The sequence below is a fragment of the Thamnophis sirtalis genome, unplaced genomic scaffold, assembly GCF_051295495.1.
Source record: "Thamnophis sirtalis isolate CommonGarterSnake01/CBP01778 unplaced genomic scaffold, rThaSir2_p1.2 scaffold_1, whole genome shotgun sequence".
Taxonomy (NCBI): Eukaryota; Metazoa; Chordata; class Lepidosauria; order Squamata; family Natricidae; genus Thamnophis; species Thamnophis sirtalis.
This window is the reverse complement of record NW_028261381.1, coordinates 57,783,416-57,807,949: the sequence shown is the minus strand read 5'-3', so window position 1 is coordinate 57,807,949 and position 24,534 is coordinate 57,783,416. Positions and strand designations below refer to the sequence as shown.

Here is a 24,534-nt window from a genome sequence, read left to right as displayed (position 1 = left end):
AAATTAAAAACTATAGGCCCATTTCACTTTTGAATGTGGATTATAAAATCTTTGCAGCTATACTGGCAAATAGACTTAAATTCTTCCTTAATAAATTTATACACCCTGATCAGAACGGCTTTCTGCCGTCAAGACATTTGAAAGATAATGTTAGAATTATTTTGGATGCCTTAGAATATTATGAAGCTTGGCCGGATAAACAAGTGGCCTTTATGTTTCTTGACGCACAAAAGGCTTTTGATCGGGTAAATTGGAAGTTTATGTTGTCACAATTAGAAAATATGAAGTTTGGAGAAAACTTCTTAAATGCAATTCGGGCAATTTATGTACGACAAACCGCAACATTATTGGTAAATGGAGAAGAGGCGGGTCATATTGAGATTGGTAAAGGCACAAGACAAGGATGCCCGTTATCCTCCCTACTGTTTATTCTCACATTAGAACCCCTTCTTAGAATAGTGAGGAGGGATACACAAAGTAAAGGGTTACGAGCTAAAGCTCAGGAATTTAAGGTCCAGGCTTTCGCCGATGACCTTGTTTTTATCCTGGAGGATCCTATGGCTTCTGGAATACAACTTTTACGTAAAATAGAGGAGTACGGTAGGATAGTGGGGCTACGTATAAACAAAGAGAAGACAAAACTGTTAATTAAGAATATGACTCTGAACCAGAAAAGGGAAGTACAAAGCCTGTTAGGGATTAACATGGCCCATAAAATACAATACTTGGGAATTTGGCTCACGGAGAGATGTTCCTCTATCAAGGTAGATAACTATATGAAATTGCTACAGCAGGTATCTAAAGATATGACTAATTGGAGTGGTAAACAACTGTCTTTGATGGGCAGGATTGCGACAGTTAAGACATATGTATTACCAAAATTTTTGTTTCTGTTTCAAATGGCACCAACTAAATTGGACAAATTTTTTTAAAAATCTTTGGAGACAATAGTGGCTCGATTTATATGGCAAGGCAAGAAAGCACGAATTAAAGCCCAAATATTGCAAAAACGTAGAGAACTGGGAGGCTTCGGAGTACCCAACTGGGAAGCATATTATAATGCAGCAATTATGACATGGGTGAAGGATTGGGTGATGTTGAGTAGAAGGCGCCTATTGGCTATAGAGGGACATGACCTCCCTCAGGGATGGCATGCCTCCCTCTGGCAAGAAAGAGACACCCCCCATAGGTACTTCATGGGACATTATATTCGGAAGATTTTGATGGGGGTCTGGGAAAAGATGAGGAAAAAATACTATCTTAGGGTTCCGTGCTGGTTGGCACCGTTAGAGGCCTTAACGCATCCCAGTGTATTTAATTGGACAAGAAACATAACATATAAAGACATCATGACAGAAGATGTCAACATGAAAACAAAGATGGAATTAGAGCAGCAGGGCAGGAATCTGGAATGGTGGGAATATTTACAAGTTAGAAACAGGTTCAAAAGCGATAAGGTACGGTTTGGGATCTACCCAAACCCTCAGGGGCTAGATAAGATTTTGTTTGGCGGAGACAAGAAAATGTTATCTAAGATTTATCAATTTTTGACCTGCCAAGATGCCAATGAAGAGATGGATAAAAGCCTTCTAATAGCATGGGAGAGAAACTTTGGCTATGAGATTGAAATGGGCAAATGGTGGGATCTATGGAGTAAGACCATTAAACTTACAATATCTACAGCATTCAAAGAAAACATATACAAGATGGTTTATAGGTGGCACTTCCCCCCAACGAGGTTAGCCAAAATGTTTCCTGGGTTATCTCCACTGTGTTGGAAATGTGGAAGAAAGGATGGCACATTCTACCATATTTGGTGGTCCTGTACTGAGGCCACGAAATACTGGAGAAGGATTAAAAAATGGCTAAAAAAGGTTACCGGGGCAAGCATGGAATGGAGACCCAAGAACCTTCTACTAAGCATTAAACCAGAAAACATGAGCAATTCAATATGGCATTTGAGCCTACATATAATTGTGGCCGCAAGAATAACTTATGCACAATTTTGGAAATCCACTACCATACCGTCGGAAGATGCTATAATTAAAAAGACCTATGAATGTGCAGAAATGGACAGAATGACGGGTTGGCTGAGGGACAAAGGAGAAACGGAACATTACCTTAGCTGGAACTTATGGTATATGTGGGCGACAAGGAGAACAGCAGGGACTTAAAACGGGGAAAGTTAAAAGCGAACATGGGTATTGTAATAGATCCCTGAATTTTGTAATGAGAAGATGTGGCTTAGAGACCTAACAATAAGGAAGGAAAAAAAAGTTGGGCTGTGAATGACTGTCACCGCGGGGGGGGAGGGGAGGGGGGGTTGTATGTTTAAAATTGTATTTGTATGTTTTACTCTTTAAAAAATGTATAACTAATAAAGATTACTTTAAAAAAATTCAGACACTTGGGGACATGACCTTTTGTGGCCTTCTGACAAGCAAAATCAATGGGAAAACCAGATCCACTTAACAACTGCGTTATTAATTTAAGAACTTCAGTGATTCACTTAACAAATGCGGCAAGACAGTGGATTAAAATGGAGTAAATGGAGTAAAATTCACTTAACAAATGTCTCCCTTGACAACAGAAATTTTGATGTGATACAGTCTCAATGCCTATAGCTTTTTCAAATTCAGTTTTTAATTCTTTTCATGTCCTGCCCATAATTTTCATACTTACACATCTGAAAGCTGCCAAAATTAAAGCAGGCAGATTAATTGTTTTGGTAGATTAAAGACAAACCATCAAGAATCATTTATTAGTTTAATTTTTAAATCAAGTAATATTATTTTCTTCTGATCCTTCAGGTATTTTCTATTTCAACTGATGTGAATATTTCATATCAATAAAAAAATTCCAAAATAGAGTCAAGATGAAAAAAATGTGGAAATAATGACTAATATTTTATATTTTCTGTGCAATTTATGTCACTTTGTAGACCAGTATTCCACAATTTTGTATTCTGTGAGGGAATTACATATAATCAGCATCAGAAAATTGTCTGAACTAAGGGAAAATGTATTTTTCTATACTTGTAGTTTTATCTGGGAAAACAATATGTTTTGAATACTTAAAAATAAAACAAAAAAAACCACTCTATGTGGTTTAAACTAAAGTTGTTTGCCTCCCAGCATGCATAATTTAAAATAATAGAAAATACCTGAAGGATCAGAAGAAAATAATATTATTTGATTTAAAAATTTAAACTAATAAATGATTCTTGATGGTAAGTTTGTTTATTATCTTTTTCCATTTCTAAAAAATTTAACAGGCTATACTCGTGACAGCAGTTCTCCTCCTCCAGGATACATTCCAGATGATCATGTGGCACGGAATGGATCATTCACTAGTATCAATAGTGAAGGCGAGTTCATTCCAGAAAAAGACTTAGTAAGTATTCTCTTGTCAAAAGGATTTTCTACGTGCATATCTGGTAGCGTGAGGGTTTTTTTGGTTGTTCCCACTTTTTCTCCTTAAATTTTGGATTAACATTTATGATGTGCCTTGAACTAATCAAATTTTTGCAGTAAATTTTTGTGCTTTTCTTTCAGATGTTGGATCCATTATCACTGAGTAGCCCTGAAAATTCTGGCTCAGGAAGTTGTCCTTCACTTGATAGCCCTTTAGATGGGTGAGAATCATTTATATTTTGTCTTTCTGCTATGCTCTGTAAGTCATAGTTTCTTAACTATATACAGGAGGCTGTTAGTTTTTAAGAATTTAATATTGCAATGTTTTGTGTTCCTAGAGAGAACTATCTTAAGTCCCGGATGCCAAGAGCTCAGAGCTATCCTGATAACCATCAAGAATTCTCTGGTAGATAAAAACAAATAGACATTGTTTCCAATGTTACTGTTATAAAGTTTTATATTATAATGTTAAGTACGTATAGATTCACAATATAGTGTTTGAGTTGGACAAAGACTATGGTAGCAAATGCAGAAATATATGTAATACAGCTATATAATTAAAGAAATATCTAACAATTAAATCAGGAAATAGCAATCATTGCTGAGATGATAAAAAGGATCTGTTTTTTTTATTTTTAGTAGATATATTTATAATTTTAATTTTTTCAAGGTCCTTTAGATTTATGCAACTCTTTGTCTAGCTCTGTAAACATATGATGTTTAAACATATAAAATATTGACCATATTTATTTAAGTCATTGCAACCTTCACAATTGGAGCTGCAGTAAGAATCTTAAAACTTTTAAGCTTTCAGACACTTGACAAAGTTCTACTGAAATCAAGATAGAATTTAATTTTAGTATATGATGAAGTTGTACTGAATTTCACAGTTGAACTGGAAATTTAATCTAATGGAGCAAAGCATCTTAAAACATTCAAAAGATTATAATGTACTCTAAAAGATATGGGAGATTTTTTTTTTAAATGGATGCTTGTTATATTGAAATCTTGTTTTGAAAGCTTTAAAAGACCACAAAATGGGCTTCAGATGTAATAAATGTATGTTCCCATAGTGAAAGAGAATGAGCAGAACCCATCATGCTTACCAAGAAGATAATAAAGCAATATTTCTTGAACAAACTGGGATCTAAATGATGAAATTTGTGTATGTATATAGTATAATACAGTATAATAGTCCCAACGGTGCTTTTTTCAAAAGGCAACTGGAAAGAAAGTTCAGTTGCCTTTTGAAAAAGCACCTTTGGGACTGTCATGACCTGGATGACTGAGAATCTCCATCCACATATAGTATAGTAGTGTAAAGTCTATAATATTCATAGATGAAGAATTACTCTGCAATAATAAAGGTATATGCTTGTAAAGAAAAATGTTTCTGGAGCATAAAATATGTATTAAAATAAATATGCTATTTTAAAAAAGCAATATGAATATGTTCTCTGTATTCTGCCCCTAATTTAGGAATGACATAGATACAGTATATATTATGGAAAAAAATCATCATCCTTTATGTATGCTTTTTCTGATTTGAAATTGGGGATAATACATAAACCTTTTTATTCAGTTTTGGTTAGTTTTTAATACTTTTAATACTTTTTAATGGAATAAAGCAAAAATATTTTTCTTCAGATTATGACCTCCCAATATTTGAAAAGTTTGTCAAAGGTGGAACTTATCCTCGGTACCATATTTCATACCAACATCAAGAATACAATGATGGTGAGTTGTGGGTCAGCTAACTTACCTGGTTTATATTTTTCTTCAAATTCTTGGTTTCTTTTACTTTAAATTAAGAGAGCATTGTTTTTGTGTATTAATAATGAATTTATAAATCTTTGGGTGTTTTTTTTTTAACTACCATTTGCCAGCAGGACCTTTTTAGGGTTGTCTTAGAACAGCAGAATGAAACCTTTTACTTGTGACCACATATAGGGTGCTGCTAAAAAAAAATCAGTTCCAGAGCATACATGCCTTCCCTAGATTGCCCAGTAAAATATCAGTTTTGGAGCAGTATAATATTTTCATTTAGAAACACAAGATAAAATTCACAGTGGTTCTTTAAGCTGTTAGGAGGCTTAATGCATTTGTTCTTAGTAAAACTACTCCCAGAAGCTATCAACAGCCTCCCTCGCCACGGTCTCTTCTCCTCTTGTGCCATCACTATATTGTATCACTGTTAGGCTGCCAACCAGGCTCAAAATAGGGAGGAAGGAAGTGTGTTTACGAGCCCCAGAATCTGTTTCACACAATTGGAATAGCTTTTGAAATCATATGAAAAGTGGTGCAAAGATTTGTAAAGAAGAGATATCCTCCTTCTTCATTCGGGTGATTGGATGCCTCATTGCCAGCTTTGGAGGCTTCATTTTGTCAAAAACACCCAAACATTGAGCTGGCAGCATTCTAGCATAATATAAATTTAATCACAAATGTTGATATTTAATTATTTGGGAAAGCTTCCAGTTGGTTCTTCAAGTTCTCAACATCTGAAAGAACACTCCCAAAATATTTCTTTCTTTACCTAAATGGGCCCTTCCATTCATGGAAGAGAATGGAAAAGATGCAGGTCTAACATGGTCCACAATAAAAGAATATCAACATATTTTCAGTGCTTTTTTTTTTTTTTTTTGCAACTTCTAGTGGCAAGGCTTATGTTGTTCTGGAAGGTTTTCCGTATTGTTAGAACAGCTTTTCAGGAGATGACAGTGAGAAGGAACAATTTACTAGACTAGAGTACCTTCTTTGCTTCCTTCTAGAGCATTTCATAGTCGAGTTCGATTCATGGCAACTAATTTCAGTTCTGTGTGAACGATGTTTTTTCTTAAATTGACTATTTGTAATGAACTCCTAGAGTTTCATCAAGTATGGTATTTAAAAGATCAGCAAGGCTATTTACTTTTATAGAGCTGAAGCTATTATTTTCTCACCATCAGTAAAAAATATTACAGTATTATATTTTAAACCTTCCATGTTTAGAAAATTAAAATCTATTTTCCAAGAAAAGCTGCTTTCTCTGGTCCATTACAAAGGTAACTACTTTGGTTATCATATGCATTTCTTATTATCAAAGGACCTGAGAGTAATGTTTATGATTGCTTATCAGGTTCTATCTTCAGTTCTGTCTAATGATCTTTACTGTCAGTTCCGTCGAGAACCATGTACTGATAAACAGTATGGTTCATAATACTATGGTGTTGGATTTACTTATAATTTCTGCAGGTCGTAAAACTTTTCCAAGAGTTAGAAGGACTCAAGGAAACTGCTTACGCACTCCAGTAAGTTTCAGCCCAACTGATTATTCATTGAGCACAAGCAGTGGGAGCAGCATTTTCACTCCAGAATATGAAGATGGACGAATGCGGAGAAGAGGAAGTGATATAGAAAATCCTACCTTGACCGTAATGGACATCAGTCCTCCCAGCCGCTGTAAGGAGAAACAATATATTGATTTGTAATCCCTCATCTAAACTATAATTCAGTTGTTGAAATAGCTAGGTTTTATATACAATGTGAGGAAAATAAATGATCAGAGGAATGGGAACATGTCAGAAGAATAGACTAAAAACAGAAAATCTAACATACAGAAGAAGGGTGTAGGCTCCAGTAAGCTGTATCAGGAAATTCCTATGGCAACCTACTGTACATTTTCCTTCTACTAAGAATAATTCTATCTTGAAGATAGTAACAGTGAAAGGGCAGAAAATAATTTGAAATCTATTCATGTGTGCTTGCATTTAGTGTGCTTGTGAGTAAATTTTGGAGAAAACTAATAACACTGCAAACTTATCAAAAACAGGAATTGTAAGTATTCAAAGGGTAAATGTTTTAAAATAGAATAAAATATGCTGACTTGGGAGCTTTTTTGTACAGTGTCAGAAAAGTGTTGGTCTGCTTTTCCCTTGTATAGTTGGATATATCAGACTTCTCACATTTTGTTGCAGCCCCACGTGCTCCAACTAATTGGGTACTTGGTAAACCGCTTGGCCAAGGTGCATTTGGTAGAGTTTATCTATGCTATGATGCAGACACAGGACGAGAACTAGCTGTTAAACAAGTTGAGTTTGATCCTGACAGCCCAGAGACGAGTAAGGTAAGAATTTGGGAAGGAAGTGCCCCCTCTCAGCTTTTTGATATGTACACATTGTGCTGAAAGAAAAAATGAACTAGAAAATTAAATGAATGACAATTGTAAAGTGCATTTTTATTACTTTGTGATATTCAAACATGTAATTTTGGATTCAATACTAAGAGTATAAACTACAGAGGACTTATTGAAACCCACAGTATTGCCAATAACATTTAAGAATTATATACAATTCATATTTTGTTCACTAATTTGATCATTGTTTTAAATGAGAACAGATAATTCAAATAGAGTCCTCTGAGAACCATTGCTTTGCAATTCTTATTGCAATTTATGGGAGCATTGTAGATTCTTTGATATTGTTTAAAGTGACTTGTGGAAGCTGTTTCTCTAGGTCATAGTTCAATTAAGAGTGAGAATAAATGCTTTTATATCTTTTTCAAAACTGAAGTGTTCATTTAATTATAAAAATAGTAAAGCAGCTAAAATGGTTTGTAGTGATTAATATTAATGAGCTAGCAATAATGATTTTTAAATTATTCAGTTTAAATTAAAAAAAATACTTGAATCAAGTATTTTTGGTGAGATTTAGTGCTAGAAATGTGCTCTTATTCTATTATGTTACTTTTAGGAAGTAAATGCCCTTGAATGTGAGATTCAGCTTCTGAAAAATCTGCTACACGAAAGAATTGTTCAGTATTATGGCTGCTTAAGGGACCATCCGGAAGGAACACTTTCTATATTCATGGAATATATGCCAGGGGTAAGCCACTAATCCACAAGGAGACAATAAATTTCTGTAATGTGTGTGTGCCCATATGTAAAAATCAAATCTGCAAATGGAGTGATGTGTACCATCAATTTGAAAAGAATACTAAGTTTCTATAAATATCTTCTGTTTTTCATTAGCATCTACAAACAAACATTTCTGAAACCCCACAGAGTGTTTTTGCTATCTGCATTTTGCTCTTGACATATCTATTGTTTAACAAGAAGTATATTTAATTATTGAATTTTATTTCTACATAAGTATGAAGCATCATATTAAATATTTATATCTTGGTCAAAATAAGCTTGGCTGATCATAGGTTGCTAAGGGGATATCTGAGGCTTAAAAGAAATTAGCATGATCAAACAAAACAAATAATTTTAAGTTATTAACTACTAGCTGTACCCGGCCACGCATTGCTGTGGCCCAGTCTGGGAGTAGTGGGGCGGCAGATGGGTGCTGCCATTGGTTAGGACTCGGTGCTGCTGGGCCGGGCGAGGCTGGTTGGGGGAGAGGGCGCCGGGGCTGTTGGCCTTGTGGAAGTTGTTGAGCATCTCCTCGGAGGAGCTGTGCTCAGGCTCCCCCAAGTCGGTGGCCCAGGAGAGTGAGACGTCCAGGATCTCGGAGGAGGAGAAGTCCTTGGTGTGCTGCCTCACGGGGCACCCAGGGGCCGCCCCAGCCCCGCTGCACCTCAGGCTGACACCACCGCTGCCGCCCCGTTGGCGCCACCTTGGCAAGGCCATAGCTGGCTCGCTGTGAGGGGAGGTGGAGAGCGTGCGCAGCCGGTTGGGCTGAGGAGATGCTCCGCCTCCTTTGGAGCTCCGCTGGGCTGGCCGGGGCTAGGCTGGCTTAAGGGCGGGGGGAGGCGGCCAAGGGATGGCACAGGTGGCACCCCGCTGCAGACAGCAAAGGCCCGGCGGGAGGGGAGGGGGAGGACGAAGGGCTTCGGCTCCCCTTGGCGGAAATGGCCGAAGCTCGTCAGAGGAGGGGTGGAAAGGGGAAAGGGTGCAGCCACAGCCCAGCCACATATATAAAGGGACCGTCAGGACGAAGCTGGAGAGAGGCCGAACTGTTCCGAATATACTATATTCACTAAATAAATGCTATGGTAAACAACACAGCTCAATTCCAATGCAATGTCACACAAAATAATTAAATAAAAATGAAAATAAATCGAAATCTATGAAAATTCAATATAACAATGCAATTGGAAACATTGAAATGGAATCATGAAATATTTAGTATAGCATGTGTTGTTTTTACGTCCATCAGATGGCGCTGGTTTTCAAAAAAAGCATGTTTTTATAAAAAATCATGTTATTACCTGTTACAGGTGTGACATCTATATAATATACGTATATAAAAACATTTCCGTATTCGAATGCAACGTTGTGTCAAGATTTCAAAGCAATCGGTGAAGAACTTTCGGAGATTAGCGATTTTGAATAAACAACCATTACATTTTTATTTATATAGATTATTCTTTTTAATATTATAAACAAGTTTGGTACTTGCAGCATTCTGTTATCTTTCTAGTATGAATCAAAAGATATACGTTCCAGAAAGAATCTGGATTTAAAATTTAAATCCTATTTTCTCTAAGTTGAAGTTGCACACTTGGTGGGCTGGATTTAGTGCTCTGCAAGTTAAGGTGAGATAGAGAAAGATTTCCAAGATCAGTGTGTTCTAGTGATTAAGGCTCCAAACTAGAAAGTAAGAGATTGTGAGTTCAAATCCAGCCTTAACCATGAAAGCCAGGTGGGTGACTTTGGGCCAGTCATTTTCTCTTAACCCAACTGACCTCAAAAGGTTGTTGTGGGGAAAATAGAAAAAGGAAGATGTGTTGGATATGTTTGCTGCCTTGAGTTATTTGTAAAAATAATAGGCGGGATACAAATAAATAAAAATAACTATTTGTGGATTAAATCAGTGTTTTAAGTGCTGTAACTTTTATATGGTGGATTTCTAGAAAACTTCTGTTAAGATCTTTTACTATAGCAAGTTTCTTTTTTTCATTATAGGGCTCAATTAAAGATCAGTTGAAGGCATATGGTGCTCTCACAGAGAATGTGACTCGGAAGTATACTCGCCAGATCCTGGAAGGCGTTCACTATTTGCACAGTAACATGATTGTACATAGAGATATTAAAGGTACTGACGGGGGCATTGTTATAAATGTGCTTGTTGAATTGTAAATATTTCTTCCTAAATCTTGAAGAGTTGGTTTCCTTTTTCTCCTGGTATACTATTAAAAATAGCATTTTATTGAAGACCTTTCCTGCACTTTTCAAAACTTAATAAGTACATATTTCAAGTGAGTGTGTTAGAAAAATGGTTAATATATGATATGATAGATACAATACAATAGTAATGTTATAATACAATATTGATTAACAAGCAGCAAGCCCAATTCCGTTTGGTTGAAGTAATAGTTTTACTAAGGATTACTGGTTGCAGTGTTCCCCACTCCCATTCGCCAGACCATCAGGGTTCAATAGCATCCTGGTGCAATGTTTTGGAAACCAATTTGATACCAGGCACATCTTGAAAGGGCTGCACATTGTTTCCCAGGCCAGGTGTCCTTGGCCATCTGGATTAGTCCAATTTTCATATGTCTGGTTTCTGCCAGTGCCATTCTCTCCCCTCCTTTACCTTTACTTCCTCCTCCACTTCTTCCCCAAATGACTATCTCTCTGCCCCCCCCCCCCAAATTGCCAGTAACTATCTCTCTGCCCCCCCCCCCCCAAATTGCCAGGATGCCAGTAACTTAGTGGAGCATAGCAAAGATAGCAGAGCTGACAGCTGTGGTGGGGGCCTGGGAAGTTTTGTCCAGCTGTGGCTGGAGTACAAGTTGCAACTGTACATGAAATGGGACGAATAAAACACTTCAAGAAAACCTTTCATGAAGATAAATGAGGGAGGGAAGGAAACACATTAGACTTGCAAGATTATATTATGGTAGCTGTTCGAATAAAAGTAGTTTTAGGTCTACTCAGTATATGTTGCTTGGTTTTGCCCACCTTGTAGGTCTGATGCTACCTTCTTTGTGCAATTCACAATGCAAATTTTGTCCCTAAAGATCTGCATAGCCTGTTGCTGAAGTATTAAGTACCAGTTGGAGATGGAGGCATAAAGATGTTTTTTTCCTGTCACATGTAACCCTTAACCAGAAAAATTCAAGCCACCCCATTTGATTAGTTTTAGTACATTTTAAATTCCTATTTAAGAAGGTATTTGAAATTAGAAAGAACCATCTTTTATTTGTTTATTAATGTTGAAACAGATTTTTATGTTATGATTTTAATTTTGATCAGTTGTACCATGGATGTTTTATAGCAAATTACTTATTATTCACTGACAGTCAATTGATAGCCTGAGCTAAAGTTTAATAAATAACTAGGAGTCAGTGGAGAGTCAATGCATAGACCTAATGCTCATGTCGATTATTACTTGCCAACAATTGGTATATTCTGGATTAATAGAAGCTTCTGAATGATCTTCAATGGCAGCTCCATTTAGATCGCATTACAGTGTTCCAGATAAATGATAGTGTGATTATGAATCACTGTTTAGACTAGTATTTGAGGTGTCAAAGTTGAAGAAATGTCTGTGCTTTCAGATTTTGAATTGGCTCTTTAACAACTAAGGGAAAGATTGCCCACTATGATTCCTTGAGTCATGGTTTAACTTCTTGTTTAACAGCTGAGCTCTAATTAAAAGTATATACATACAATTTTACATGATTCGTTCATATTTATTTCAGATACCAACTGAATTATTCAGTCTACATATAGTATTTTTGTACACTAAATTGCAGTATCAATTAAACAAAAAGTGCACTTATTTTGTGTATGATTCTATTGGCCCTGTATGATTACACAGCAATAGCTGTTATTAATCCAAAGTGGGGACAATTACACAGTCTGTTTATATTTCTTTCAGGAGCAAATATTCTTCGTGACTCTGCAGGCAATGTTAAGTTGGGTGATTTTGGTGCCAGCAAACGGCTTCAAACAATTTGTCTATCTGGTACGGGAATGAAGTCTGCTACAGGAACTCCATACTGGATGAGTCCAGAAGTGATTAGTGGAGAAGGATATGGAAGAAAAGCAGATATTTGGCAAGTCTTATATTATTTTTTACCTGGAACGAATTGGGAAATAATTTCTTGCGCATTATTTTGTGAGCCCCTAAATGTATCCACAATGTTGCATTAAGATTAGGGCTGAGATTGTTAACAGCAGAGACCAGAATTTGGTTTATAAAAATTATACACAACTTCAGTTTGAAATATCAGCAGTTTGGTATTATCCCTGATTTGTGCATGACGAACACTCAAATTTAGTAGAGCAGTAGAGCAGAAAATGCTTAATATAGGTTTAAATCCTTAATTACCATTGAACTTTCTAAGGCAAAGAAAAATGTTAAACAATACCTCTAGGACATTGCCATCTGAAGTGATAGAGAAGTGAGAGAAAGATCTTTAATCATTGGCAATTTAGAAAGTCTCCATAAGTTGACAAACAATCTCTGTAGGTTTATCTAAGCCAAACCGAGGAGGACATTTACATTAGGTCATTTTAAGTGATGTCCACAGGAGTTTTATGGGGTCATCATGCGGGCATTCCTTTCTATAAACAGCTTTGCCCGTGTTCTAGAAAGTAGAAAATATTGGTCATGCCATTTTATAGGAATGCCCATTATTCATACTTGTTACACCAATTTTACTACCTTATTTATCTAACTGAGTCTGCTTCCTTCTATAGTTTTTCATTACTGGCTGATACAAACCATGAAACAAACTTCAGGTTGCAAAATCTGTATGCCTTATGAGAATTGTAACTTGAAGAAAGAAGTGGCATAGCCTTTGATGCAGGATTATTACCTTAAAGAAAATAGGATAATATGCTTTTCAAAGAAATAATAATGTGTTACTAAAAAAAATTTCAGACATAAATGTTCTTATTACCTTTCAGTGAGTGTCTTTCCTACTATAAATTCTGAAGAAGCTATTTTTATGGCATGTGTTTAGTAGTAAAATTATATTTCAATTATTGGAGCTTTAGAGGAAACTCAAAATAGAGCAGTCAGTATTTAAACTGGGTGCAGCTTTCTCTGATTTTCAAAAAACAGAATAATTGTTACAAATTGAAAATGACTAAATTTACCTGAATAAAATTCAGAACAATTGTGCTAGTATAGGATTGGATCTAATTGTTTGGTGAATGGGATTTTATCCCTAACAATGTCCCAGTGCAATATGAAGCAGAGAATTTTTTTTAAAAAAAATCCTGCTTATTTCTGTATTCTAGTTGTTTATTCCTACCGTTTTGGGATGATGAGGAGAGTGATGAATGCTCTGGGCATTGTAATGAAAACAATAAATTGGTTGAATCGCCTCACTTTTGTTTTCCCTGCCCCCTTCTTCCAGTAGAAACATGAACTTGATAACATTGAAAGAACAAATTTGTCTGCACCCAAATGAAATCTTAACAGAAACTAATATAGAGCTATAAAAAGCTTTTCTTTTGATGGGACATACATTATGCTTTGATTACCTTTTCCAGATAGTCTTCTTAATTTTAATTTGCTTTTCATTCTTGTTGCAGGAGTGTAGGCTGTACAGTTGTTGAAATGCTCACTGAGAAGCCACCCTGGGCAGAATTTGAAGCAATGGCTGCCATTTTTAAAATTGCCACACAGCCAACCAATCCCCAGCTGCCACCTCACGTCTCAGACCACGGTCGGGATTTTCTAAAGCGGATATTTACTGAGGCTAAGTTGCGACCATCTGCAGATGAACTGCTGAGACATACATTTGCACATTATCACTGATGGCCTGCCTCAATCCCTTTCACCTACTGCATTTTTTACTGCACTTTTTTTTATACAGAGTTGAAAAAAGACAAGGGAGAAGTTATTTCTCTTGATTCTTTCTTTCATATAAAATTGTTAAGATCTCTCTGCATATTTAGAATGCAGACTTTTTCCCATTTAGAATCTCCTTTGTTTCAGTAATGTACTGATGTGGTTTGCATAAAGCACTTTAGTACATATTCATTCCTATTTAAGGGGGTAAAGAATTTATTTGGACCATCAGGAATCATGTATAAGACTTCCCCATCTCTATTCCCTTGGCAAGCACTGCTAATTAACTCCCAAAGCTGGGAAGATATACATGTCACTAGCAGATTCAGAAAAACAGTATATATCCAGTGGTTGCGGTGTATAAATAGATAACAAAGAACTCTCAATTATATTTGAGCTTTGAAATAAGTTTCATCTGTGATTCTGGAAATTCATTTAGAAGCTAGAATCTCAGGTTGCTGAGCAAGGCACATTTTGGAAAATAAACCATCATATTAGCACAAAAATGTAAACCAAATAAGTGTTTTCTGCTTTGAAGATAAGAAGCCTGTTGTTTAATAGTGCTAGTGCATTAATGTCGTATATCCAGAATCATAGATAAACAGATTGCTGTAGTATCAGACTTCTCTAAAGTTAAACAATGTCCACGTATCATGCAACAAACTGATTTTCAGGGTTGGAAAGAATTGATCTGTGAGGAGTCTCTAATGGGTAGAATGAAATTTATTTCATGCAACATAATTCTGTTCATATTAATTAAGAATACGTTCCATATTCTTTCTTCTGTCCCAATTATTCTTCTGATTCCCTAAAATATTTTATAAGGTCCAGGTTTTTTTCTCTCTACTGTGAGTTTTATCATAAAGTACTTAATGTAGAAAAATGCCCAGAGTGTCAAAAATATAGTTTCTCTTTCTGTTGCTGCTGAACTGAATTCTGTGTCTGAGATGCATATTTTATTTGTCAAATCTCCTTGCTAATTTGCACTGGGCTGACCATGTGGGAATTATCTTTGTGGGTTGCAAATGCCTTATTAATTTGCGTTGGAAAAGCAAGTTTGGTAGAATGAGATCTGGAAGTTCCCATGTGTATCTGTACCATATAATTCAGTTACAGCTGAAGACGAAGGAAGACATAATACAAATTGAAAAAAAGACATTTTCACTCCCAATTGTTTTTTTAAATATATTTATTTATTTAGTTGTTTTACTTTTGATTTGATAATAAATGAATAATCAGATTTGGGATTATTATCCCAATTGTTTCAACCCATATTTGGACATGTATTAACAATAGAACTGTAGAATATATGTTTGCTGGCTGGCCCTTTAGGATATATCTAGCACCAAACAATAATATAACTGGAAAATGGGAAAGATGCTTCCATTTTCCAGGAGTGGTGTTGTAAACATTACTATTAATTGTTTCCTAGGCTTTCTGCAAAATGTCCAAAGCAAGTCAAATTATATGAAGATAAATAGATACCATAATGATGCTATTAAACCTGACCAACAATGACATATAAAACATGTTACATAGGTATGAATCATAAACCACATATACAACAATATAAAAGTGTGTATGTGATTTATGATTCATGCTTACATAATGCTCCTGGCACCTTAATCATGACTTGGTAACCTGAATTTACGTCTTTATTTATTGTTAAAATAAGTTCAGATAGATAAAGCCTGTACTTTTGGAAAGCATCTCTTAGACATGCTGAAGAGAAATAGGCAGCCCTGATCCATATAGTCTTTCCCCAACTAAAATGTAATTTCAACACCAGATCACCAATAAATAGAAATGTATTTTTTCCATTTTTATAGAACTAGGGACATCTTTTAATCTTAATATCCCAAAACCAACAACCACCAAAGAATTGTACAAATAATAATCCTAGCGTTATACATTTTGGTGGTGTTGCTGCCCCGTTGATTGCAGCAATAAGCTGCAGCCATTAAATAGGGCTTTTGTTATTGGAAATTGACCATATGTTGTTAAAAGTACATGGAATATTGCTTATGCATTAGTCTATAGTTGTAAGAGAATTTAAATTGGAGAAGCAAATGTGGCTTGAACAAAATTGGCAGCAAATCCTCTTTTAAAATATACAACCTATTAATTGAGTTGTTTTCTAAGGGTCTTAATTTTTGACTTTTGAAAGTAACAGAAATGTTTCTATAAGGAGGTCGGGTTTATTTTTCTAAAGGTGTACTTAAAATTTAAAATAACATGTAAAAAGGAATCATCATCGTCATGACTCCTTTCCTGTAACCCTTCAGTCTGTTATGGTTCTGTACAGAGCTGTGTTATCCTACATCTGAGTACAGGCTGTCTTTTTCTGGACCCTGTAAGAAAGCTCTGTAAGAGTCTAAATTTTCTAAACTGCCATCAAGCTGTAGCTATGCAAATTATGTAAAACATGAAAATTTCCAACACTTGGTCTCAAGTAGACTAAAAGAAGAGACAACAAGAGAAGTCCTCCTCCCACATTTATCAAAGTGTATATGTATATTTAATAGTTTTACCAAAGTTCTGTGCTCTCTCAATTAACAGGGCTTTGAAATGTTTAAAATCTAGCAGTCAGACAATCATTGCAGCCTCTGGGTGACCTCTGAACAGCGCTGTTGCACCAGTTCAAAATTGTTGAATGAAAATATTTGTTCGTGCAGACTATTTTGAAGACCAAATTTAACCTTCCACTTATTTCAGAAGGTAGTATCTAAAACAACTTAAATGCATTAAGGAATAAATTACACTGAATGCAGGGATACATTTTCTTTTTAGTAAATATGCGTTGGATTAAGTTGTTGGATTTTTTTCCCTCCAAATCTGAAGCAGAGCCTTAAATTATTTTTTGCAGGGAGACAGGAATCAAGCTCCATCCAGAAATTTCTAGCTTAAAGGGCAACACTAATCAGCTATACTTTTAAACAAATATACAAAGTCCTGTTTCAGCTGTAAAACATGAACTGATACTGTTGGAATAGAATCACTGGCTGCCTCTCCTTGCTCTTTCACTATGTAAATAATAGCCTGTTTATGGTGCTTTTCTGCTATAATTCAATCTTTCTTGGATCGGCTTTATCCCACCATGCCTTTTGGGAGTTTAGAAGCTTAGGGCAGTGAGTTCTTAAAATTATATTAGGGCAGCGAGGGCAATTGGCTCGGCATGCCAAAAATTCAGAAAATGCCAACATTGACTTTGGTGGCATGTCACATTTCCCCTCCTTCCCCAGTCAGAGAGGCCTGTCTTGACTCTCCTCTAGATTCTCCTCATCCTGTGAAAGTACATAAGAGAGCCCTGCTCTTGGAGGGCCCCTGAAGCCTAAAAAAAAAATCACCCGAGAGCATTCTTGTGTGATTTTCTGAGGCTCCAGAGGCCCTCCAAGAGGAGGGCCTTCTTATGCAACTGCTAGAAGGTCTGGAGGCCTGAGGTATCATCAAAAATGACATGTCATATCATAGGCTAGTTATCATACTAAGGTCTTTTAGGAGTCTGGCACAGCGCTAACCTGATTATCAACAGGTCTGATGTTCACATGATGTAGGATACTGTGGTAACAACTGGGACAGAGGGTAAATGTGATTATGTAGAAACTTGACTTCTTGTCCCTGATTGGGATGTGAAATATGTTTTTTATACAAAATAGAAAGTGCTGACATCAATTGAACTTTGGAAAAGGCTAGTTTCTTTTGATAATTTATTAAACAAAAGCATAAGAATAACTCATGAATGTGTGAATCCCCGAAATACAGAAGTAATGTGAAATTTGCAGCTCTAAAATATTTGAAAGTAATAAGGCCTTAAAATGGATAAAATTCTATGGAGTAGATAGGTATGAGAGCACTCAGTATTATGTGAAGGAGCAAAAATATATATTAGGTGGCTTAAATTCATGCAGAACAAGAAATGTAAGAGACAATACTTTTTGCTAATAAATTAGAAAAAAACCCAGAAATTTAGACAATTAGAATTTAATATATTCTGAACAGGAATAATTTTGTGATCAAGTTGTTGGAATATGGATGAGTGTAGGAGTTGCTTTAGGGGAAAAATGGTGATACAATAGCCCTTTGCCTTTCTAAAGTTATGTGCAATTTAAAATATATTCCTTATCAAAATAACTGAATTATAAGATTTATTCTGCTGTGTATATTTTACATATAATTTCTATACAGAACAATTTACAATGACCCTAAACCTATATTTTAAGTGTGTTTATATTTGAAGTAGCATGGGAGATTTCTATCCATGCTATTTTTATTCTAGGGAGCTAAAGATACACTAGGGACCCATAAAATGCAGATGGCATTTCCATTTTATTTTGTGCCTTGTTTAAACTTTTGCATAACTTTAGTCTGAGTACTTCTATTACCAAAAGGTAATAATGTGATCTTTAAATATAATTCTAATGCAAGTTAAGAATTATAAAATCTTGTAATGTCCAAAGAAGTATCTTGAAAGTAGGCAGAGTCCAAAATTGTAGATAACTTGCCCAGATTGCAGGATACTTTGTGCTCCTCAAATCCATAGTGTGGCTGAGGGAGAAAGGGGAAAAAAAACAACAGCAGAGTAAGACTGATAGCTGTGCCTTCTTTTAATATTGTGTTTTGTGTTGACAATGACAATATAAAAGTGTTTCAAAAAAAGGATGGATATAAAGAAGTTTCCCAATCACTTCTAATACCAGCTTTAGTGGAGGGAGGTAGCTCAGTTATTAATGATTTACCTTTAAGCCACAAGGGACAGTTCCCAGCAATTTGGCATGAAGTTATTGAAGTACACATCCAGTTTTGATATGAATTTGTAAATAAAGTTTACAAAACAAAACCATAGTGATTGACAGCAAGCTTGCTGTTGCAATTCAAGCCAAATTTTGATCATTTTAATTACATTTTCCTTGGACTTCATCAAATGAGGCTGGGGACAGCTTATGTGATTATAGGCAAAAGTTTTCTAACTAGAAACTTCTAATAAATATATCAATTAAGCTAGAACTAAAACACTAATATAAAAATACTTACGTTTCTGAATATCTAAAGTGATAATTTAGAATCCTTCAAAGCTTGCCAATACCAATTGTGTCTGTTGACAGTGATTTGTAACCTTTTATTTTTAGTCTTAGAATTTCAAAAGTATAAACATATAAGATCATGGAACAAAAGCTATATATTCTTTATATTATTAAAATGATTATGAGAAAATGGTATGGGAATATGTCACATTCAAATAATTATTCTAAAAAGAAACTGGAAACACAAGGGAAAATTTAATATCCCTCAGAGCTGAGTAGACATAAGCTACATATAGCACATAATCATGTCCTTATTTGTGTTAAAAATGAAGACAATTGTGTAGCTGCCTTTTCTGGTATATCAAAAATAATTTAGTATATTATTTTTCAGCCCATTTGTGCAAGATTTAATGTGTGTCCCATCTGCATTATAAATCATTTCTGAAACTGCAGTGGTTCAAACCCAGTGTGAAGCATAACTAAAATCCAGAAAGAAAAATGCATCATACTAAGATGCTATGTTTCTGGGTATAGTCCTGAATAAATGTGCCAATCATAAATCCAAATATTCATTTCTTTTTTTCATATATGACATGGGGTACCCATTAAAGGTAGATCTTGGGAGCACTAGCTTCCTAGCAGACATAAATACACGTAGCATGCAACAATCATTTTTCTAAACCACAAATTAAATTAAACATTTTAATGTGGTGAATTTATTTGTAATTTACATCTTGACGCCTGATATTTTTCATGAATTTGAAAGTGACAGGGAGGCTTGGCATGAAGTCTGACCAGTACCTTCAGATATGTAGGATTTGGATTAAGAAAATAGATATTTTGATAAATTAGAAAGCCTAAAATCTAAAAAAAGATGATGGTCTCCCTGATGAAATTTTAATTTTTAAAATAAGCTTTACTCCTTAATTTTTAAGAAGTATGGATTACACACATTGGATTAAAATGTTCTTGTTATACTAACAAAGCATTCAAAGACATCTGAGTGCCTTTATGCCTTAAGTTTATTTTCTTAACATATTGATTACAGAAAAGGTTCAAATCATATAGGACCACTTACTAAGTAGCATAATAAATTTTCCCTTTCCTTTTAAAATTAACTAGGGAGTATTTACAACAATATTTTTTATCAGAGTTATAAGTATATATAGACTTGCAAGCCTTGCTTTTAAAAATACTGATAGTATGTTAAATCTTTATCCAACCAAGTATGTTATTAGTTTTAATAAGCTGTTAAAAATATTCCAAGTTCACTCATTTCAAATAGCACTTAAATTTAGATATGATTATATTCTTTATTCTTAACCCTAGAACTGGTAAATTCTGCAATAACATATACATGCAAATTATTTAATTCTGGAATAATCAGCAGCTCAAGTGAACTGAGAATGATTTTAGTGGTGCTTTCTTTTAAGAAAGTATTTGCTTAAAGCAAGCGACAGTATTGGTTTTGAATAGGAAAATCAGATGTGATTTCAAATAAGGTATTTGTATTCTATTAGTGCCATGTAGCTTTAATAAGGACAAATCTTGTTCCTGCCATTGTCCAGATTTAATGTAGAATTCAGTAACACTTTCAACCAACTTTGCAGCAGTGTCTGGCATTTAAGAAAATTGATCAAAAATTTATATATATATGTGTGTGTGTGTGTGTGTGGTTTTTTTTTTTGTGTGTGCTGATAAATAAATAAAGGGAGACTAGTATAGATCTATTTCAAGCTATTTAGCTCTCATCAGCTAGCCATACCCTTACTGGGATCTAATATATATATATATATATATATATATATATATATATATATATATATATATATATATATATATATATATATATATATATATATATATATATATATATATATATATATATATATATATATATATATATATATATATATATATATATATATATATATATATATATATATATATATATATATATATATATATATATATATATATATATATATATATATTTCTGAGGTTTTCGCGGGTGTTAGTATGTAGGTTTCTAGTTGTTCGGGTTTTCTCCCGCGTAGAATTGGAGATGGCGACGTTTCGACGAAGTCACATTCGTCATCTTCAGGCTGCTGCTGACTACTTCAGGTTTGGTGTTTGGTGTCACTACTCCTGGAAACACCAAACCTGAAGTAGTCAGCAGCAGCCTGAAGATGACGAATGTGACTTCGTCGAAACGTCGCCAAGACATCTCCAATTCTACGCGGGAGAAAACCCGAACAACTATATATATATATATATATATATATATATAATGAAATTTATTACACCTATGGAGAAGTACAGACTTTTATGCTTGAATGTATATCTCTAAGGTGAGGGTTTTTTTTAAGCAAAAGTATTACTGTCAACATACCAGTACAGGTTTGTTTGTGTACTTATTATGTATATGTTAGTAAATTGCTGAAAACCAAAGCTTTTATACTCCTTAGGTACAGCCAAAAGCACTGTTTATCTAGTTTAGTGGCTGTTAGCAACTTTCCTGTGATTTCTAAGTTGTGCTGGATATATTTATTACTATGGCTCTCTCAGACACACATGCAATCCAAGTGGCTCCTTCAGCAGTAATATCTCACAATTATACCCACCATGCTTTTGGATATTTAAATGTGTTCTGGGGTCCTAAAAGGCAGTCTTTTTGGAATCCAAGCCTTATAATCCCGGGTACTACTGGTTATACTATTTTGGGAGCTTGAGCTAACTCTAGTTCAGTGTTAAATATGTAGATTCCAATTGAAACAGAAGAGAGAGAGAATCTGGTACAGAAAGTAAAGTACCGGTAGATATATCCCTTAAAGGAAAATGAAGGTACTTATCCAAAATCTAGCTTTATATGGAAAGTAGAAAAATTAGCTCAGAATTAAAAATTCTGCAGTTATAATATAGACTAAAATTTCATATGAAGCCTTTTCAAAAGTAAAGAAATATTTTTAATGAATTTAAACATTGGCTTAAATATATTGTATTTGTCATTGGACTCCAATATAACTGTGGAGTTATATTCTATAATGGATATATTGAGTATATCCTACATATACCCACTACGTTAGATTGTACTTGAGGATGATATATAAGCCCTATCAGAACAATCATTGGTTTCATCATCTCTCTAGGGCAAATTATTCTCATATAATCCATTATACTAATCAGACCTTTGGACATATTGTGTAGTGAAGACCATTACTATTTGGATGGTATACTTGAAATGGTGCAGTATTCACACAGCTCTGATCATGCTGATTCCCCTTTGATCATGTGAAAATCGTCATACAATTGCAGAGAAATGTGCACCTGGCAAATGATCCTGTGTATGAGCAAAGCAACTCTATTTTAATTATTATAATTACAAAATGAAATGGAAATGTTGCAGACTATATCAACCATGAAATTGAGCATTTGGCTTATGCAGAAGGAATTTTGAATGCAAGTATCTGTCCAAACAAGTGTGTTAATTATAATAATGATTTTCCAAATTTCCCGGTCTTAAAATGGAAAACAAATTCTCCTTAGTGAAAGAAATCTAACAAGCAGTCCTTATAATACCATTTTTAACATACAGTATGCTGCCTTAGAAAAGAAGGAAGATTACTAACTGAGGATAATTATCTAAACCTCAGCCTCTTTTATAAGAGAGGCTGGAGCTAGGTTCTTCGTCAGGCTGTACAGTTTAAAGTGAGTGACTGCTTTGACTATATTAAGCCATTCTTAGTAGATGGATAGTATATGAAACCAAATGGAAATTTTTAAAATCCCATATAGAACAGTATTTTGTCACAACTCAAGAGAACATATCTTGGCAACTTGATAGCAGATTCACAAGCTTAGTAAACATGAAAAAGTAGGATTGTATTTCATTTGTATGTGTGTAGCTCCTAAAATCGATGACACATTGAAGGCAAAATCCCAATGAAATCTCAATTTGGGACAGAAGCTTGCTTTTATTGTTAATTTGGGTTTAACAATGTACATAATATATGATTATTGCCATGGCAAGGAATGTGAAATGACTTTAAATTAAATGTATTTCTTTGAGAGGAACAAAAAGACTGATCCACAGGCATGGGGAGATTATGCTTAGATTCCTTCATGGGGAGGGTGTTGGATTAAATGGTCTTTTCTATGATCTGATTTCTTTCTCCATTAACATTTTACCATATTCTATCTGATCTTGTTCTTGAGGAGTCCCTGTTTTGAAGGTCTATGTTTGAAGGGGACGCAAGGGCTGCAGCATAAGAAGAAAGTGGCAATGTCTTCCTTTGTGAACAGAGGTCTCTGACTGACCTGACAAATGTAACAGGCATAGAAGATCAAATTGTAGGAATTTACAGTAAGTAGGGAATATTGGCCTAGCATCAAAGTCCTTTTAAAATTATACAGGGTAAAATTTAAAGTTTTCATTCAAATACTTTACATTTTTCAGTTGGATTGTTTTTGGCCATTACTTTATTTATTTTGCTAATTTTAACCTAGAGAATATTTATTCTAAAAGACAATTTATCTTTAAAAATAAACTATATTTTTTTCTCGTTCTGCCCTTTCCCTCCTATGTGTGATGAGTGGGCATCACACATTATACTAGATAAAGTGGGTTAGAGATGGATTGTAGTTTCCATCTAAGTATTTCTGTATAAATAATAAAATATTATTCCATTCTGAAAATAAGTTTACAGCTTAAGGGGAAAAAGAGAATTAGTATAATGAGCCAAAGTATTCCTTGTGCCATAGCAAATTAAAACATTGCACATACTCAGTCTCATCATTCCAAACAATTTAGAGCCATAGTCTGTTTGGTGTCTTAGGAAATGAATATTAAAGGCATGCAAACAAGCGAGCAAACCTGAGATTTCAGAGCTACTGGAATCTTAGCAGCATCTCAAACGAGAATGTACATAGGAAACCTATTACATTCCTTTGGGAATAGGTGGGGAATTATATAAATGCTCTCGTACAGGTTTTTTTTTCTGTTTCTCCCCTTAAATTAAACATACAAAAGCTAATAATTTCTACAACAGTGTTTCATTGTGACATATTCAAACTTAAATGATTGACTTACAAGGGAGAGGTGGTTTATATTACTGGGTATTAACACTGCTATGGTGGACAATTAGAATTACTTTTCTACGAAGTTTACTGAGTCTGTATTCTGAGAAACCTCAGAAATGGTGTCAATAATGGGAATTTTCAGAATTAATGCATTTAGAATTATTCCATTTTTATTAACTTCACATACCATCTATCCCCATGCAACCCCACATATGTATGCACATGTGCATCTAACAGGCACATAATTAGTTAAAAAATATATAATACTTTCTTTTGGAACAGGGT

General features: G+C 34.7%; 1 protein-coding gene across 5 annotated transcripts in view; it reads left to right on the top strand.

Annotated features, from left to right (window-relative positions):
• Positions 1-20,819, top strand: part of MAP3K2 (mitogen-activated protein kinase kinase kinase 2) — a 65,928-nt gene extending 45,109 nt beyond the window's left edge. For 3 of the 5 annotated variants that reach the window (XM_087712357.1, XM_087712351.1, XM_087712367.1), the window contains 10 exons: positions 3,275-3,393; positions 3,555-3,634; positions 3,752-3,819; positions 5,061-5,150; positions 6,648-6,854; positions 7,370-7,518; positions 8,144-8,275; positions 10,303-10,432; positions 12,224-12,401; positions 13,891-20,819. In XM_087712357.1, coding sequence (XP_087568483.1) covers positions 3,275-3,393; positions 3,555-3,634; positions 3,752-3,819; positions 5,061-5,150; positions 6,648-6,854; positions 7,370-7,518; positions 8,144-8,275; positions 10,303-10,432; positions 12,224-12,401; positions 13,891-14,116 — 1,379 coding nt within the window. In that variant the 3' untranslated portion in view covers positions 14,117-20,819. Of the gene's footprint in view, positions 1-3,274; positions 3,394-3,554; positions 3,635-3,751; positions 3,820-5,060; positions 5,151-6,647; positions 6,855-7,369; positions 7,519-8,143; positions 8,276-10,302; positions 10,433-12,223; positions 12,402-13,047; positions 13,860-13,890 lie in introns of those variants that run through there. The other 2 variants (XM_087712363.1, XM_087712374.1) reach the window with 2 other exon arrangements.
• Positions 20,820-24,534: the final 3,715 nt, after the last annotated feature.